This window comes from Aulonocara sp. 'chitande type north' Nkhata Bay, linkage group LG17, assembly GCF_057382095.1.
Source record: "Aulonocara sp. 'chitande type north' Nkhata Bay isolate Kocher_YH1m ecotype deep benthic linkage group LG17, A_spYH_male_GT1.1, whole genome shotgun sequence".
NCBI classification, from domain to species: Eukaryota; Metazoa; Chordata; class Actinopteri; order Cichliformes; family Cichlidae; genus Aulonocara; species Aulonocara sp. 'chitande type north' Nkhata Bay.
This window is the reverse complement of record NC_141360.1, coordinates 30147492-30164638: the sequence shown is the minus strand read 5'-3', so window position 1 is coordinate 30164638 and position 17147 is coordinate 30147492. Positions and strand designations below refer to the sequence as shown.

Here is a 17147-nt window from a genome sequence, read left to right as displayed (position 1 = left end):
CTCTAAATCTGCTACCCTTTCACACTGCATGCTTTGGTAACCATCAACAAGCTATTTGACCAGTCATTTTGGTAGAATTGGTAGAGTTCATTTAAATGGATTCATTTCCTGGTATGAACCGAGCTTTTAAGCATAGTACAAACATTTTCAATAGGGTTGATGTTGGGGAATTGGGAAAGCCATTCCAGAATTTTGTCCTTGGTTGGTCAGTTTATCAAAGACATAACAATATGCTGCTAATGTTAGATAAACCTTGTTCCCAAACACCAGCTCTGACAAGTTATTCTCACTCTGAAATTTTGATTGTTATCAAGGAAATCATTTTTATTTAGGCAAAATTGAGAGATAAGAAGATAAAATCTATACACCCTGGAAATAAAGTCAAATTACAATAACATTGATGACTGTGAGGAGTATATGTAAAGTTTTGACCACAGCTGTATATACTGAAGTTACTGACTTCTAACTAGCTGATGAGAAATGAAGAATTGACATCCCAAGTGCCAATGGTATACATTTTATTAACATGAACACTGAAGCAATATCAGGGTATATCTTTAATACAGATCATAAAGTTGCAGTCCAAAGAAAACCTTGCTTCACTATATTCAGTCATTTTAAGTTTTACAAACATACTTAAGCATTACGTGTTTTTTTTATGTATTGATAAAATTAAGCTTAATGAAGCTTTTAAAAACCAAACAAAATTTTGGAGATGAAAAAAGTGTCTTTTCTTTTACTTTTCTTTTTTAAGATGCTTGGTTTTCACATTCACCTTATAAAACAGAGTTTGAAAACATTTATCATGAAAAGTTTCATAGTTTAAAAATACACTTAATACAAGCATAGACTGTTTATAAAATATGGATGTATCCAACCCACTAGTTTATTGACTTCCGCCTCTGCATTTTTGACATCACCCTATTTTACCATCTGTTTTACTCTAAATCTGACCATTATATACAAAATAAACACTATCTTGTATTAAGCAAGACATAGTGGTTAAAACCATAAACCCATTAGTAAAGTGTTTACTTGAATAACAGGGTAATGTTATAATAAAGATTAAACAATCAAACTTCTTCTGGCAACCAGAGTAGTCGCCCCCTGCTGGTCAGGTGAATGAATTTAAGTTTAAGGCACTTCCACATTGGCTTCACTTCTCAGTTCCTGGACCTACATCCACGTTTTATAGACAGTGCATAAATATAACAAAACAATTATATTTACAGTTCTCTAATATTTTAATCAAACTCTTCAATATACATACTTAACTTCAATATACATAATTAAAAACTAAAAACAGGTATTTCAAAACTGTGTTAACTGAAAAACAGCATATGGTAAATAACGTGTAGATTTCCTTAATTTATTGTAAAGATTATCATGAGAAATATTACTTTTCATTTTAGGTCTTGGTCAGATAAATGTGACCTACAGACAACTGAAGCAATACTGTGTTGCTGAGAATAACTACATCACAGTAACTGGTTGGTTCTTTAAATGAAATATTGGGGTTCCCCATTAATAGAGTTTTATACTTGAAATCGAGTTTTACCAGTTTTAACAGTTCCATTTCGCAGTACAACAATATTCATTAAATTTGCAGTAACGTTATAAACAAAGGCCTTCATTGTGCTGCAATTTATGAAGAGCATGTGGATTTACATTCATGATGGTTTATTGTACATATGGGCTTTGTATACAGGTTTATTGTGACCTGTATCATTCACTTGCTTGCCATAACTTTTACTGAAACAATATCTATGTCAAAAATACTTATTCATCTTCTTTATTTACTTCAACTCAAGTTGAAGGATGGTTAGACACTGTAGTCCAGAGATTTGCTGCATCCATCCATCCATCCATCCATCAAATTGTTAACTTCCAATATTAACTACATTAAGTCCTGGCAGACAGATTTATTTAGCTTGGACAATCAGGTTTAGACAGGTGCTTCACCCACGCTGTCTGTGTGTGTGAATTCATTCTGCCCTGATCGCCTTTCATCCTCCTGGGCAGTTGTCATCCTCCGCCAACGCTGGACATGTAAAAAAAAAAAAAAACTATTACATCACAATATGATTAAATGATTATGATTTGAACCCGGGTGAGAGTATTGGCTGAAATTGTACTCACATTCACACATGAATAATGTAAAAAGTTAACAAAATATGCTCTTTAGCCCGAAGTTAAATATCTCACAGGAATCAGCAGCAGAGACGTAAAGCTGCTTTGTAAATATTTACTGTCACAAGCAGTGCACGTCTTCAAAAATATACTTTCCTGCCTAAAACCAGAATAATAATGTCGGCCTTGAGCAAAAACCATCAATTCTGTTCTTCCTGAATAACTACAGTCTTTATAAGAGATGAACTTCAGCCTTCCAGGACTTTTTCCATTTTTAATCTTATGTGTTACCTGTATATTCTCTTTTCAACACTTTATTGCATAATTTTCTTTTAGCCTGAGATGATTAAAATCAGAATCTGAGAGAGTTGTGTAAGATGTTTGTACCTGTTTGATGCTGCCTTTGGTGCTGCAGAACATGTAGATAACATAGCCTGGGATGAGTACCATGGAGGACATTGCCATGAGCCAGCCAATCGCTTGGCCCCACAGGGGGTACACATACTTCCCCAAGGTGAGAGGAGTCATCTCAATGGCACTAAAGGTAAACACTCCCTACAAAATAAAATTATAATATTCATATATCAATATACTCCAGTGCAGTAATTATTCATAACCTGGGGGTCTAGATAAGCCAGGAAACTTGTGCTTAGCAGTTTTGTACAAACGTCTTGAGCCAAGACTTTGCTAGGAAAATGGGAGATGGTTGCAGGAGTTTATTCAACACGTGCAAACATACATAGATATACAGCAAATAAGGTAAAAAATAAAAATAAAAAATAGTCTAACGATGTAAAGGTAAGTATTTGGTGACTTTCTTTAAGTAGTCTTCAGGATTAGTTCTCAAGGACATTCAAAGCTCTTCTTTGGATGTTGGACGCCTTTTGTTTCGCTCCCTGTCAGGTGTAACTTTATTTTTTAATGAGTCAGTGTTAAATGTCTTAACAAGCAACAACAAAACTTGAATTCCTCTGAAAATGATCAGGTACAAGGACTGAACTGAAGAAGAGTGAAAATTAAAGCCACAATCCAAAACAGATGTTCAGAAAACATGGCTGCGCAACGGAAGCAAATATATGTAAGAAAAAAAACCCCAACAAAAGCACTTTTTTATATACAAGTTTACATTTTGAGATTAAACTTGAAATACTTTCAAAAGTGGCACTAAGGTCTAGCTCCTTAGATGTGAAATATATAGAAACAAGCATTGATTTTTGCACATACTGTAGATTGATTGGGTTTTGCATCATTAGACATAGCCGTGCTTTGAGCACACAAAAATACCTGCTGAAATACCTCTGTTCACCAAGTACAATGTGTACTTTATTGACTTGCATGAGTTGGCATGCTAACAGTCCAGTCGAGGTTAATTGTCATTAGCTTTTGTTTTAGACCACATGCGACAACAGACAAACTATCCAACAGTGTTCCTGGTTAAAATAACATTCTGCTTATTCTTAGACAATCAGATTATCAAAGCATTGTCTAGTTTGCAATTTCTTCCAAATTTCCCTCAGTGTTCTTTTTCAATACAGGACTAACTTTGCAAGATTTCCCAAAGGACCTGACCGTCCATGAGGTCAAATACAAATTAGAATACAAATTAGATCAATTCTCTACCTAAGGCCAGTGCTTTAGCTTGATGGATCCCTAGATTTCCTGGCAGAAGAACAAAGCCTGACTGAAAATTACAAATTTAAAGAATTAAGCACCTCTAGGTGAAGGTCATAGAGGTCAAATCCATAATCAGTTTTCTCCTACCAAGCAAATTAGAGGTGTGAAGATCATCCAGCAAAGCTTCCACCAGCCACATGGCCGATAGCCGATCATGTCCTCGATGTTCTTATAAAATCTTTCAGCTCCTGTGGCATAAAGAGAGGAGGGCAAAGGGAGTGTTGGTGTTAATGAGGAGAGAGCGACTGCCAGAACAAAGCCATAATGGTGGGGGTGGGAAAGGGAAGCCAAGATGGCAGAGATTTATAGATGTAATTTCCTGTTGAACAGCTAAGTAGGAAATTTAAATGCTGGAGTCATTGTTACATTTCGTCCAGAATGACTCAAATTATTACCAATGTGGTTACATTTAATTTCAAGTTGTAATATTTGCTTTAATTCTTCTTTTTTTTAATGAAAAGAAAATGGATTTCCTACCATAAAACCAGGATATGGAAATGGTTTCAAAGAAGACGAGGAAGAGCAGACACATCCCACTGGCGGAGTAGTAATCAAACAGCTTGAACACATAGAGACCACCCTAGGAGATTTCAACACACATACAGGAACACGCATAACTACTTTAGAGACCAAATATTACCATCCCTCTCTTCATTGAATAAAATATGCATGATGAGAGTACACCGCAGGTTGTTGTGAGATCGTTTTGTCATTATGCATAATGCAAGAGCTCTTTTCCCTTGTGTCGGAAAAATGCGCAAGAGTTCACACGAGCTGGGTTTCAAGACCGTCCTCTTATAATATTAAACAGGTTTACACGCATTCTTTGGATGGTTAAAACCCTCTTTACTTTGTTCATTTTATAGTGACCTAATGCAGAGTTCATGCAGCACCTGCGTGATGTTAGAGAAGCCGACGATGAAGGAGATGAAGCAGACAATGAGGATGAAGACCTTCTTCCTCTTTCGCAAAACCATGGGATATTCATCCATCAGAGCTGTGATGAAGCCCTCTACTGTGCAGAACTAAAACACGATGACGTGAAGAATGTGGTTTGTTATTAAAAGAGAGCACCAGTATCTTAGTTTAGTTCATCTATAAACTTATAGCAATCACCAATTAATCAGTTGTAATATCTCTATTACAACATCTGGATTGATGGTACCTGACTGTCCAGGCCCAACATCATGAGCATGGAGAAGAACAGGATGGCCCATAGCGAGGACATGGGAAGCTGTGTGACTGCCTGAGGATACGCTAAAAATGCCAGCCCTGGACCTAAAAATTGCAAACGAGACAAATTATTAAAATTATAAATGCTTTAACTTATAACATTATATGAATTACTATATTAGATACACATCATTAATACCTATTTTGACCTCTTTTTGCCTTTAGAATTACTTTAATCCTTCCTGGCATAGATTCAATAAGGTTCTGGAAACATCCTCACAGATTTTGGTCCTTACTGACTTGATTGCATCAGACAGTTGGTGCAGATTTGTTGATTGCACCAACTTGGACCAATCAACTGGATTGAGATCTGGTAACTACAGAGGTCATTTGAGATGGTGATTCAAACTTCATAACATGGCACATAATCCTGTTGCAAGCAGCCATCAGAAGACGGCTGAGGTCATAAATAGATGGAAATGGTCAGAAACAGTACTCAGGAAGGCTGTGCCGTTTAAACATGCTCAGCTGGACTAAGGTGTTACTAAGAGACCTAATGTGTGCCAAGAAAATATTACAAATAGCATTTATCTGGAACTGTTGATGCAAAGCACGATGAATCTGTGCTTTCATGTTGTTTATGCTAAATTCTGACCCTACCATCTGATTAGTGAGAATAATTATTTTAAACCTGCACATAGTAGCAATTCGTGCTTAATTTAGTAAAACCACATCAAATATTTTTCTCTCTTTGACCACCGATGGCCTGTGTCTGTATGCAATATTATATTATTATTTTTAAAATGTTTTTTAGTTTCAAACTTCATAATGCTTCTAATATGTACATTAAAAATATTTAATCCAGAAGTAATCAAATCTGAATAATGAACAATTTCTTATAAGTTATAAAATATGACTTTCACCTGATGCTGCCAGTTCGTGCACGGGTTTCTTCGTGATGTAGGACATAAAGCCTACGATGGAGAAGATGACAAATCCAGCAAACATGCTGGTGCAAGAGTTGATGCAGCATACTATGATTGCATCCCTGAGAAAACATCAGTCAGAGAAGAAAAGAGCATCATTGTCTGTGCATCGTCTACAAAAGAGGATTCTACAACACTTTGGATTTCCTGCTCCTACTTGTAGACATCGTTGTTGTAAGAGTTGTAGCTTCCCAATGCGATGAGCGATCCCAGGCCCAGTCCGTATGAAAAGAAGATTTGAGTTGCTGCATCCAGCCACACCTGTGAGACAACATAGTGTAATTACTGGTGTTTGTTTGTTAAGACGCGTGGGTAATTAGATGAGGATTTGTGCAAACTATGAACCTCAGATCTGACGAGCTTATTGAAGTCTGGAGTAATGTAGAAGAGAATCCCATCTATGGCTCCAGGGAGTGTGACCCCCCTGAAGAACAGGATGAACAGCATGAAGTAGGGATAGGTGGCTGAGAAATACACTACCTGAAAGACAGAATGATTTATTTTTAATTATTTAAATGAAAGAGAATTAAAAATGTTGAAAAGTCCAAAACATTTTATAGGACTGAGTATGCTGTTTGCATATTTTTAAACACATTTCTGTTAAGATATTGAGATGGATTTGCTTTTCAAATTATCAAAATTGCAAACATGCTATTTGCTCTAAATAATTACATCAAAAGAGATGCAAAACAGTGTACAGAAAAGGGAACTACTGAAATATTTCCATCATTTCTCTTTGCCAAAAGATCTGTAGGATGTGTCCCATAGTTCTTGTGCATGATGATTATCCTTAATTGGTAATGTCCATCAAGGCCAGGGCCTTTGGGAAATTCATTTTTCTCACTGCTCTCAGATGCCGCACATTAAAATCCAATTATCCCTGGCGGTGAATGTGTAAATGTGTTTCTGCTCATATACTTTACTTGCGGTAATTTGAAATCCCAGGTAGTAGGCAAAGTGAAGATTTTTCTATCACCTCTAAATTGTCCAGCAGTAGTCAAATCTTGCATTTTGAAGCTATTTCTATTTCAATTTGAATAAAATGGTAAAAGAGAGATTGGATGTGCACAGAAAAATGACAGCGGATGCAAACATCTGAAACTGGAAGAAAATACTGTCTCTCAGTTCTTAGGTTTAAGATATCAGGACATCCTAAACAATGATTTGGTTCTTAGCAGGTTCTATATTAAATGCAATTTAATATATCATTATTTATTTAACAAAAACTAAACCAAAATGCAGAAGCAGTGTGTGAAAAACAGTGCACCCAGTGATTCAGTAGCTCATAGAGATGTCTTTAGCAGAAATAACATGAAGTGATGGTTTTCTGTATGACTTTTCAGTCTCTCAGATCATTGTGAAGGAATTTTCTCCCAGCTCTCTTAAAGTCTCTTCAATCAGGTTGAAGTCTGGACTTTGACTTGGGCACTGAATTACCTTGATTTCTTTACATCAAACATCCTGTTGTAAATATGCTGCTGTGCTCGGGATCAACTACTCCGTTTTCGACTAACCTTTAGCTATCATATGGTTTTGCATTTGATGCTAGAGTATTTTGCTATACAAATGAGTTCACGGTCAACTCAAAATGTAGGTGCAACCTTCCACTACTGTCCTCGACAGCTGGTATGAGGTGTTTGTGCTGATATGCTTGTTTGGTTTTTGCCAAGCATGGCACTGGGTATTGTGGCCAAACATCTCCACACTGGTCTCATCTGTTCCAGAAATCCTGTAGTTTGTTTAGATGTAACTAAGCCGTACAGCCATAACTCTTTAAGTCATTTATTCTAATTGTACTGTTATGAATTTTAACATTTAAAATGTTAACTAAGGCTAAAATGTAGCTCTTGGTTTTTTATGCAGTTTGTCTGCAATTGCACCATCTGACCTTGGGTTGAATTTGCTCCTGGGAAGACTGGCAACTGTCTTGAATGTTTTGCACTCATGAAAAAGCTTGCACAAACTTGCTGATGATTAATCAGTTGAATGTGATTAGCAGCACCTGGCTTCTACTTACCCTCTTAATTCCTATGGAGAGAGTGAGTGAGGGTGCACTTTTTCACACACAGCTTCTGCATCATTATATAATATAAAATAAAAATGGCATAAATAATGACACTTTGTAATATATGCAGCATTGTTGTTCCTTTTAAGTTTTATTAAAATAATTTTATGATGTGCCACGGACCAGGTTAGCTTTTATATTCAGATACATAAAACTTTAGTAATGAAAGAGGGTGCACTCAAACAGAGAGATGATTTAAGAGAAGAGTCAGGAAATCATGAAAGATTTAAATACATTTAAACAAAAACTGAAAATTAAACATAATTTTCAGCTGATCGGTGCTTCAGTCAGATAAGAAAAAAATGAAGATTTTTTTGTTATTTCCATGCCACTGTTTGCATCTGACTCTCAAATATGCTGAACGCACCAACTTTATAGCCTGCTGCAGCTAGTAGTCCTAAAAAAATACAAATGTTCAACTTTTAATATCTCTGAATTCATGTTTCCTTTTATTAGGTTTCACCCACTTACTCGGGCAACAACCACAACATGAGGTTTACATCATGAAAAGCTCAACGTCTGGTCATGTTTTCATGATTAAAGCTTTAATATTAAGGGAGTGGGAGGCAGAAAGAGGTGCTGATAAAAATACTGGCCAGTGTAAACCGAGTGGTCTGAGACTGATGAAAACACAAAGCCTAAACAACACAAAAGAAGAGAATTAACAGAAACGGGGGCAGAGAGACTCACCTTTCCCGTCCATTCAACTCCTTTCCAGATTGAGAAGTAGACAAGAACCCACGCCAGCCCAAGAGTGCCCACTAAGGGCCAGCGTAGCTCTCCTGGTTCCTCCAGGCCATTAGACAGCTGGTGCATGTTACGCCTTCAGAAACACACACAGGCATTCTTTGAATCCAGACGGAGATAAGCACCAAGAGCTTCCAGATATACCTCTCTATACATTCTCGTGCAGAATATCTCATATTAACTTACTCCCAAAACTCGGTGACAGCGCTGGTCAAGTTGGTGGTGTCTGTCAGACTGTAGTTGGAAAAACATTTTTCCGTGTTCCAGGGGTTATCACAGCTTTGCCAAGGCAGCTCCTGCATACACAGCATACAGTATGCATGAACAAAAACAGGTTCTAGGAGGAAAAATCATCAAAACTGCAAACCACAAAGACTTTCCCAAACAAAAGAAACAACGACAGAGACAGAAAGGCAAACCACCCAACAGTGAAAATGACATTTAATGAACTCAGTCTGTTTTTGACCTTCAGCTAAAAACACTGAACAACAATGACAACCCTTTTTTTCCTGCTTCGTAGTTTTCCCAGTACAAGAAACTTATGCCTGCAAAGTCTTTACATTTCTGCCATCGGGCTTCTTAAAGGCAGCCAGTCATGCAGAGAAATACCAAAGCAGAATGATAATGCAGAGAAAGAAAACCACTGCACACTGAGAAAGATGGTAAACAAATCCTAAATAACCTTACTTATGGACGAGGTGGCAAAAGTATGTCTGGAAAATGGGATAAAAGAAAACTGAGTCCAACATACTATAAGATTAGTATAAATTAGCAGGTTTCGTATTGGACCTACATCAACTTTTAAATTTTTATTTTATTTTTTATCTTTTCTTATTTTAATAAGTTTTACAGCTTTTTCTGCTGATGAAGACCAACAACCCTAATTCCAAAAGAGTTGGGGGACTGTGTAAAATGTAACTAAAACAGAAATAAAATCTCGTAAATCATATTTTGTTTTTATTTTGCTCATCGTTATGGGAGTTTATGTTGTACTGTAACCTGCATATATCCTTTAGCACTGACAGTGCCTTTGTAGCAAGCTCCCTATTCCTTTTTTTTTTTTTTTTTTTTTTTTTTTTTTTTTTTTTTTCTTCTAAATGACATCAGAAACAGCAGTATGCGACATTACGTGATGGCAGAGCTTCAGTTCATCCTTTGTCATTTTTTTTTTTTAAATAAATAGGACAGGGGGAATGAATGAGAGAAAGAGGGGGAGAGAAAGAAAGAAAACCAAAGGGGAGAAGAGACGGTGAGAAGGGGGGGGGGGGGGGGGGGGGGGGGAAGAGAGAGGAAAAAAAAAAGAACTCCTGGGTCACCTGTATGGAGAAAAAAAAACAAACAAACAAAAAAAAACAAACAGAGGAGACAGCAAACAACAAAGAGCAACATAATAATAGAGAAAACAAAGCACCATCACAATAAACTAGCTAGTCATAGATATCAATATTTACTAAATAATAAACGATATTGTGCAGCACGCAAGATAGACAGCGCACAGTGTGCTTTGAGGTAGCAGCCAAGAAAGCTTTAGTCCGCGTCTGTGAATACCCATGTGTGCATACCTGTGTGGATCAGCATGCTTGCATTCCAAAGGTTTCTCCATGTAATGATCTGCTAGGGAGTGTGGGGGGGCCACAGCCCCGTCCTCAAGGGTGTGAAGCGGGTATGGAGGAGATCAAAACTCCAGACATCCAGAGGCCCCCAGAACACAAGAGACCATGGAAGACCAACAGAGGGGCAGCCGCGCCACTGTCCCAGTAAGAGCTTAGGAGAGTCCCAGATGAGGGCTCGCCCAGCAGCCGCGGAGCAGAAGTCAGGGGGAGTTGCAGTGACGCGCCCGTGAGCTCCGCCGGCCCCCAGCTGCGCCTGAGTGACCGAGCCCCAGGCCGAGAGGCCGGGGGCACCCCACCTCCAAAGGGGCCCGAGCGAGCCCCAGGCCCCAGGCCCCGACAAGCGGCCACCAAGGAGTGAGCCGGTGTGTACCCGGACGCCCACCCCCAGACACAAAGAACCACCAACACACCGACACCTGAGGGAGTCCGCCACCGGCAGGGGAAGTGGTGGTGGGTGGAGATAGGCCTCCAAACCTTGGAGGGCCTGAGGTGTCCCCAGAGAGGTGGCGTCTGATACCCAACCTGACATATAGACACAGACATACGGGCACACACAGACACAAACATCCATTCCCACCCTCATGCTCTCATATGCACTCACTCCACACTCAACCAACGTGGAGACAGACATAAAGAGACGCTGTACACACAATCACACTCCCCAAGCGTACTCTACAAACCGGGTCTAGGTACCCTTGCCCCTGGAGGGGGGAATTGCACCCAGACCCAGGTGGTGTTACCCTTTTCCCTGCGGTGGGGAGAGGCAGACCACCCCGACTCCGCAGCAGCAGGGAGGCCCCACACCCCAGACCGCAGTCGGACGGCCAACTCCTCCTACTAGCCCTCCCGCTCCAGCAGGCCGCAGAGAATGGGGGTGGGAGAAGACTCCAAACCTCCCTCCACCCGCTCATTGTAGTGTTGATGCATATGTGTTCTAAGGTGCAATTAAAACCCAGGAGGGCTTGGAGCTACCTGCCAAGGAGCAGCAGGTAAGCGCATAGTCCCTCCTGCTTGCCCTCAATGACTAAGTGTATTTAAAATTGAGAGGTGGGCAACGACGTCAGGGGTGAGGTATACACCCTGATGGTAATTTAGACTCCGTGATTGTGCCCACCCCCAAGATCCTATATGTATGTGTAATGAGAGTGTGAATAATGTGAATGTCTAAGCTCCCTATTCCTAATTGGCTTTGGCAAAATCAGCCCAGTCCAAAAGCCTGGCAAGATGCGTGCTTAGGAACTGAGTGCTAATAACAAGCCAGATGGTCCCTCTACTCGTTAGTGCGGAGGATGTTGCGTCTATGACATAATGATGCCGGTTTTTAATGCTGTGCTTCCTGAAGGCACAAAGCTAACATGTACTCATGCTGATTTTTGATCTTATCTCTTGCACACAGAGATTTCTCCAGATTCTGTGAATCTTTTGATGATATTATGGACTAAAGACAATGAGATATTCAAAGTCTTGACTGTTTTATATTGAGGAATTTTGTTCTAAAATTGTTCCAAAATTTGTAGACTGTGCTCACTTGATACCAAATAGACAAAGTCAATGACAAAGATAGTTCTTGAAGACTAATGAAGTTGCTACATAAATGCTGGATTCAAATACAAGCACAGGTTGACTCAACTTAGCATGTATGACAGTGTTTACAACTTCTTTTCTGTGTTGCAGGTTTGCTACTGATTATGTAACATACCGAACCAAAAGAGTTGAATAAGTAGTAGAGCGCCCAAGCAATGATGATAATGTAGTAGATGTTGAGCCAGAAGGACAAAACAACTGCAGCCAGACCAACTCCTGAAGCGAGAACAAGTGTCAGTGTTGCACAATACAATGTTTTACAGGTCAGCTAACATGCAAGGTTGTATGTAATGAAAAGAAAGGAAGAGGGGAAAGATACACAAGTTACTAACTAATTTTAAAAATGATGTTGCGTGACAGAGAAAAACTAACATGGTCATCATCATCTTTATTATTGGCAGAGTTGTCATTGTGCTGTTTCTAATGCTCAGTTGCTTTTGGCTTTGCATCACGCTCACTGGCATTGTTGCTGTCTCTGCTGCCTGAGGATCTGCAATGAATTGCTTCACTCGAGTTATTTTAGTGTCGGGGCAATGGTGTTATTGCTATCCCCAAACAGGAGAGCATTTAGCAAGATGTCAAAAATAATTGTGGATAACAACAACAACAACAACAATAATAATAATAATAATAATAATAATAATAATAATAATAATAATGATAGTAATAATAATAATAATAATAATATGGAAAGGAGCAGGAAAGAATAAGACACTGGAAGTTCCTGTACAGGTAATTAAGGTCTCACAGAATGGGAACAAGTTCAGTCACTAAAATAACGCCGATTTCTGATGTATATAGCTTTCACGATGCTCATAATCCTTACTCGGAATATACATGGGTGAATTCTAAATGTACACAATGAAATGTAAATCCATATTTTTCTTTATACATTACCCTTCATCATAGGGATTAGTCTCCACACCCCAAGTCCTCCAACTGAAGTGAACTGTCCCAGAGCTGTTTCCAGGAAGAAAAGCGGTATCCCAGCAAAGACCAGTGTCATAAAGTATGGGATCAGGAAGGCCCCTGATACAAACACATCAAACAGACAAACAAAATATATTTGGTAAGATCTTGTATACAGGAATTAGAAAAACTCTGAAGTTCTAATAAATTGCATAGCTCTTACCTCCACCATTTTTGCCACACAAATAGGGAAACCTCCACACATTTCCTAAACCGATGGCATATCCAACACATGAGAGGAGGAAATCAAACTTGCCCTTCCAGCTTCCCCTGTCAGGAGGCTCTTCCACATTCTTCTTATTATCTGCAGGGGGCGCCACACGATCCAGCTCCTCAAAGGGAACTGCTTGTTTGACCTCTGAAGGGGAGTTCAAGTCCACTGTACTTTGCCCAGTCTTCCCCATTATGGGACCACTGTGGACCAATGGGGTCAGAAAGCCACCTTTCTGTAGTGTCTCTGCGGTTGAGTGCCTCACACTGCGTTTGGATCTCAGTTGGATGGATTCAGGATAATGCGCTGACACTGGACGCATGTAAAGTTTGAAAATGGAAGTAGAGAAGAAGTAGTTTGTTGCTGTTGTTATTATTTAATACAAATATTTGTGGCTTTGTGGTGCATATATTTTAGTGGAGGGAAATACCACTCAATTCACAATTTATTGCCACTGAAACAGTTTTATAGTCTTTTAGAGCCCTTTTATGAACTTGGGAAACTGCCTCTGAAAACTAAAGCTAATGGCTGTCACATAAATTACTGAGAAACATCTGTAGTTCCAGAAAATATGAATTCGAAAAAAGGACAAAAACCAAACCCGGCATTCTTAGAAGGATCGAGGCTCACAGAGGCCTTCTGTAGACGGACAGCAGACTTGCTTTGCTTTAACTTTAACCCATAGATCCCTAGGAGTAGTAGTAGTAGTAGGAACATTTAATTGCTAAAACTAATTTTTCTCTTCAGGAATGCAAATAAATAACTGTAATTTCACATCCTAAACCAAAAAAAAGTGCTTTACTTTCTTCTGCCTTTTTATAAAATAGCACATTTGAGAATTCACAGATAACAACAATAATTATATTTTAGCATTAAAACTAACATTTTGTGATTTTGCACATACCAGTGGGTTAGTCATTGCAGAAACACAAATAAATATATAGTTTACCAATAATGTAAATTTATGGCAGCTTAAGGATAAATCTTACCCTGGGTGGTGGTCTAATACATTTGCAATAAATAAATAACTGAAGCACCCAATAATATATAATAGATTAAATATTAAAATGTATATTAAAATAACTTGCACAAGCATAATTTTTAAAGAGTTTGATCTAGGTGCTATACTTGGGTATACCAACTCAAGCCACAAAAAAGCACCCAGATGACTGAACTACATGTTCTTATCACTACCAACAAACCTGCTGCACCTTTCTTTCTAGTCCACCACAGTCAAGTTCACGTTGGGTCACCGAAATACCAAAATGATGACAATTTCAAGAAATTCCTACTGTTATCTACACCTGCCGGTGCTGGTCACACATTGTCTGCCCAAAGAATATTACCTCCTTTTTTTGATAGAGTGGTAATAATTTTTCATTTACTGGCTGTGGAATGATCTCTTCATGCCTGAATAGCATTTTATGGTAAGGTTAATCTAAGCACTGGGTGTAAGTTGTTTCATGCTTGCAAATATTGATTGGCCCAGAAAATGTCCAAATTGTTTTATGCCAATTGCTGGAGGTTATTAACATTACAGCACTGTTTAATGGTATATTTCCTGGAAAAACAAGACATTCTCTGCTCAACTCTGATTTGTTTCTTCCAGGTCATTTTACTGTAGTTCCTCAGTGATGTGACACTGGTTATTGGAGTTAATGTTTTCTGTCTTTTTCATAGTACTTTAACTAACATAATGGAAAGCCATAGTTCATAGGGGCCTCATTTATATTCTAGCCTTTGATGATGTTGAGGAAACCTTTCGTAAACATGTACTAAATATCATAAAAGTACACGTAGTGACATGTTCAGATTAAAAAACAAGCAGTTGGGTCTTTTAAAAATTAAAACAAGCAAAATGTTATATAATCAATATGGATACAAAAAATATTCATGCTGTGAAATGTACCATGTTCCACACTATGTAATTTAATCAGATTTCAGTGGGCAGAACACCATGAAATGATCAGATATTCACTTTCAACTAGTTGTCTAGGTGAGAACAAGTGTTTTTTCAGAGGCAAAGGAATAATATAAAAATATCAGACATTCCCTTTGAGGATGTTATCCATTTAATCTCAAAGATTTTTTGTTCTTTTTTTTTTTTGACAGTACAGGCCTTTTAGATGCCAGCTTCTTTGGTGTGCATTAGCACAAAGGTTTAGCATTTCCCAGCAGCTACAAAATCAGCCATTAAAAAAGTGCAGTTTAGCTTGTTTATCTTGCCATTTTCATGACTCAGTGACAAACGGTGAAAAACAAAGTATGAAAGAGAGGGAATGAATCCCGTCCTACCTACGAGATTTCCACGTCCTTTGTCAGGTCATCAGCTTCAGTGTGCCACACTTGCGGTCTTAAAGTTCTGAAACTTCAGTTCAACATCCAAAAGGATCAAGTTGAAAAGCTTCAAACCAATCCTCCATGCCCTGTGTCTGAAAATCCAAATTGTTCTTTCCTGTGTGCTGTCTGTTGGAGGACTTGCAGCTGGTATCGAGTGGTTGATAATAAAGTTCGACCTGTGTGTCTACTTTGATTACTGTTCACTTCTGACTAGTGAGGCCCCGTGGCCATGGGGGATACAGTATGTCAATTGCCTAGCTCTGGTGGGGAACTCTAGCAGCAGCAGCAGCAGCAGAGTGTGTGTTTGTGCATTATGCATATGTGTTTGTTATGATGGCCAAGGTCAGCTCTTGCCAGCGCCGTTACCATGGTATTTCCCAACAGAGAAGTGCCTGATCAGTGAAAGAGCTCATGGAGTTTTGGAAAATGAATCCAGCAATGGCTGCTGGCAGAGACCCTGGAAAAGTATGATCACAAATGTGGTCATGCCAGTATCAGACTCTGACCACACTGATGCAGAAAGTGACCTAATATCCATCTGCAATGTCCTCGCTTGAAGGGGTTACAGGACACAGGGGGTGTATAAAATCAGTTTCATTTCTGCAGCCAGTTTGAAAAATGACCATTGTTACTTTATAGGATAACCAAAAGGGACGTGTGTATGAAAATACACAACATCACATGCTTGCTGCTTCAGTAAAACATGGCAGTAAAACAATTTTTGAGTGTATCTTTAAGTAAAGCAGCAACCCAAGGCACGTTCACAAATTCACATTCTGCTATTAAAGCTCATCCTCACAATGAATCTTAAATAAACCGCTTACAAGCACAAGTAGAGAGTCATAAAATTGGTAATGATATATATTAAGGTCAGCTGCTCATTCCAGCAAGAGCGTGTCACATTGTGAGTCTTCTTTAAATACATATAAATGAGACTCTTTTCATGCTTTTTAGGATCTACTACCTATACTGCCTTGTTCTTATTGGAAAAGGAAGTCCACAAAAGTGCACAAAAAGGCTACAATAATGATCGAGTGATGTTATCCACACTGTATTTTTAATTACTCAAGTGACAGTAAAACATTGTTGCCGTTATTAATAATGGAATTAGATAAGAGATGTGAATTTCTTGTTTCTCCTGGCAGGTAACCTCCTGGCTTTAATATCTGGTCCAGATATTCTATCACCAGCCAATTACAGTGACTAATGAACATTCCCACAATGCCCAATGGTTTGCTGGTGGATCAGGATCGCTGATAGACTCAGGGTTTCAAAAGTGAGAGATTAGATCATATTAAGCCTTAATTACACCCATAGTGAGTTGTTCCCATCAAGAACAGATTCAGCGTAATCTCCGCTGTGGTTTATTGCCCATGTGGACCCACATGATCATAACTGGGTGGATTGGAGTTGTCAAAGCTGGTTTTCATTAATCTGTTTACAACGTCCCCATGATCAGTGCAGCCTGATTATAATTCCAGGGCATTTATTGCCAAAGATAATTGAGAGCGATTGTGTAGACAACAGAGGCTGAATATCAAAATAAGTGAATACATTTTTAAAAGGGCTTGTTGTTAGGATTATTTTACAATTTGATTAAATTTAGACTCACTTTTTCATAATAAAATAAATGTCAGCATTCTTTTTAAATGACA

General features: G+C 38.6%; 1 protein-coding gene across 1 annotated transcript; it reads right to left on the bottom strand.

The window, feature by feature from the left end:
- Positions 1-501: 501 nt before the first annotated feature.
- slc6a1l (solute carrier family 6 member 1, like) lies at positions 502-15770 on the bottom strand. Its single transcript, XM_086269094.1, has 15 exons — positions 15448-15770; positions 13105-13464; positions 12870-13001; positions 12088-12188; positions 8962-9071; positions 8719-8851; positions 6309-6443; positions 6121-6224; positions 5901-6025; positions 4970-5082; positions 4698-4829; positions 4282-4384; positions 3892-3992; positions 2518-2685; positions 502-2041 (listed from the first exon to the last, which is right to left on the bottom strand). Exons 2-15 carry the CDS (start codon positions 13343-13345, stop codon positions 1946-1948), a joined length of 1794 nt encoding a protein of 597 aa, XP_086125220.1. The 5' UTR covers positions 13346-13464; positions 15448-15770; the 3' UTR covers positions 502-1945.
- Positions 15771-17147: the final 1377 nt, after the last annotated feature.

What these genes read in the sequence shown, in the direction of transcription:
- slc6a1l (XM_086269094.1), bottom strand. Translation starts at nt 13,345, where the DNA reads ATGGGGAAGACTGGGCAAAGTACAGTGGACTTGAACTCCCCTTCAGAG. An exon ending in GCTGTCACCGAGTTTTGGGA is followed by an intron (nt 8,852 to 8,961) that starts GTAAGTTAATAT and finishes GTGTTTCTGAAG; the next exon opens with GCGTAACATGCACCAGCTGT. An exon ending in TACAACAACGATGTCTACAA is followed by an intron (nt 6,026 to 6,120) that starts GTAGGAGCAGGA and finishes ATGTTTTCTCAG; the next exon opens with GGATGCAATCATAGTATGCT.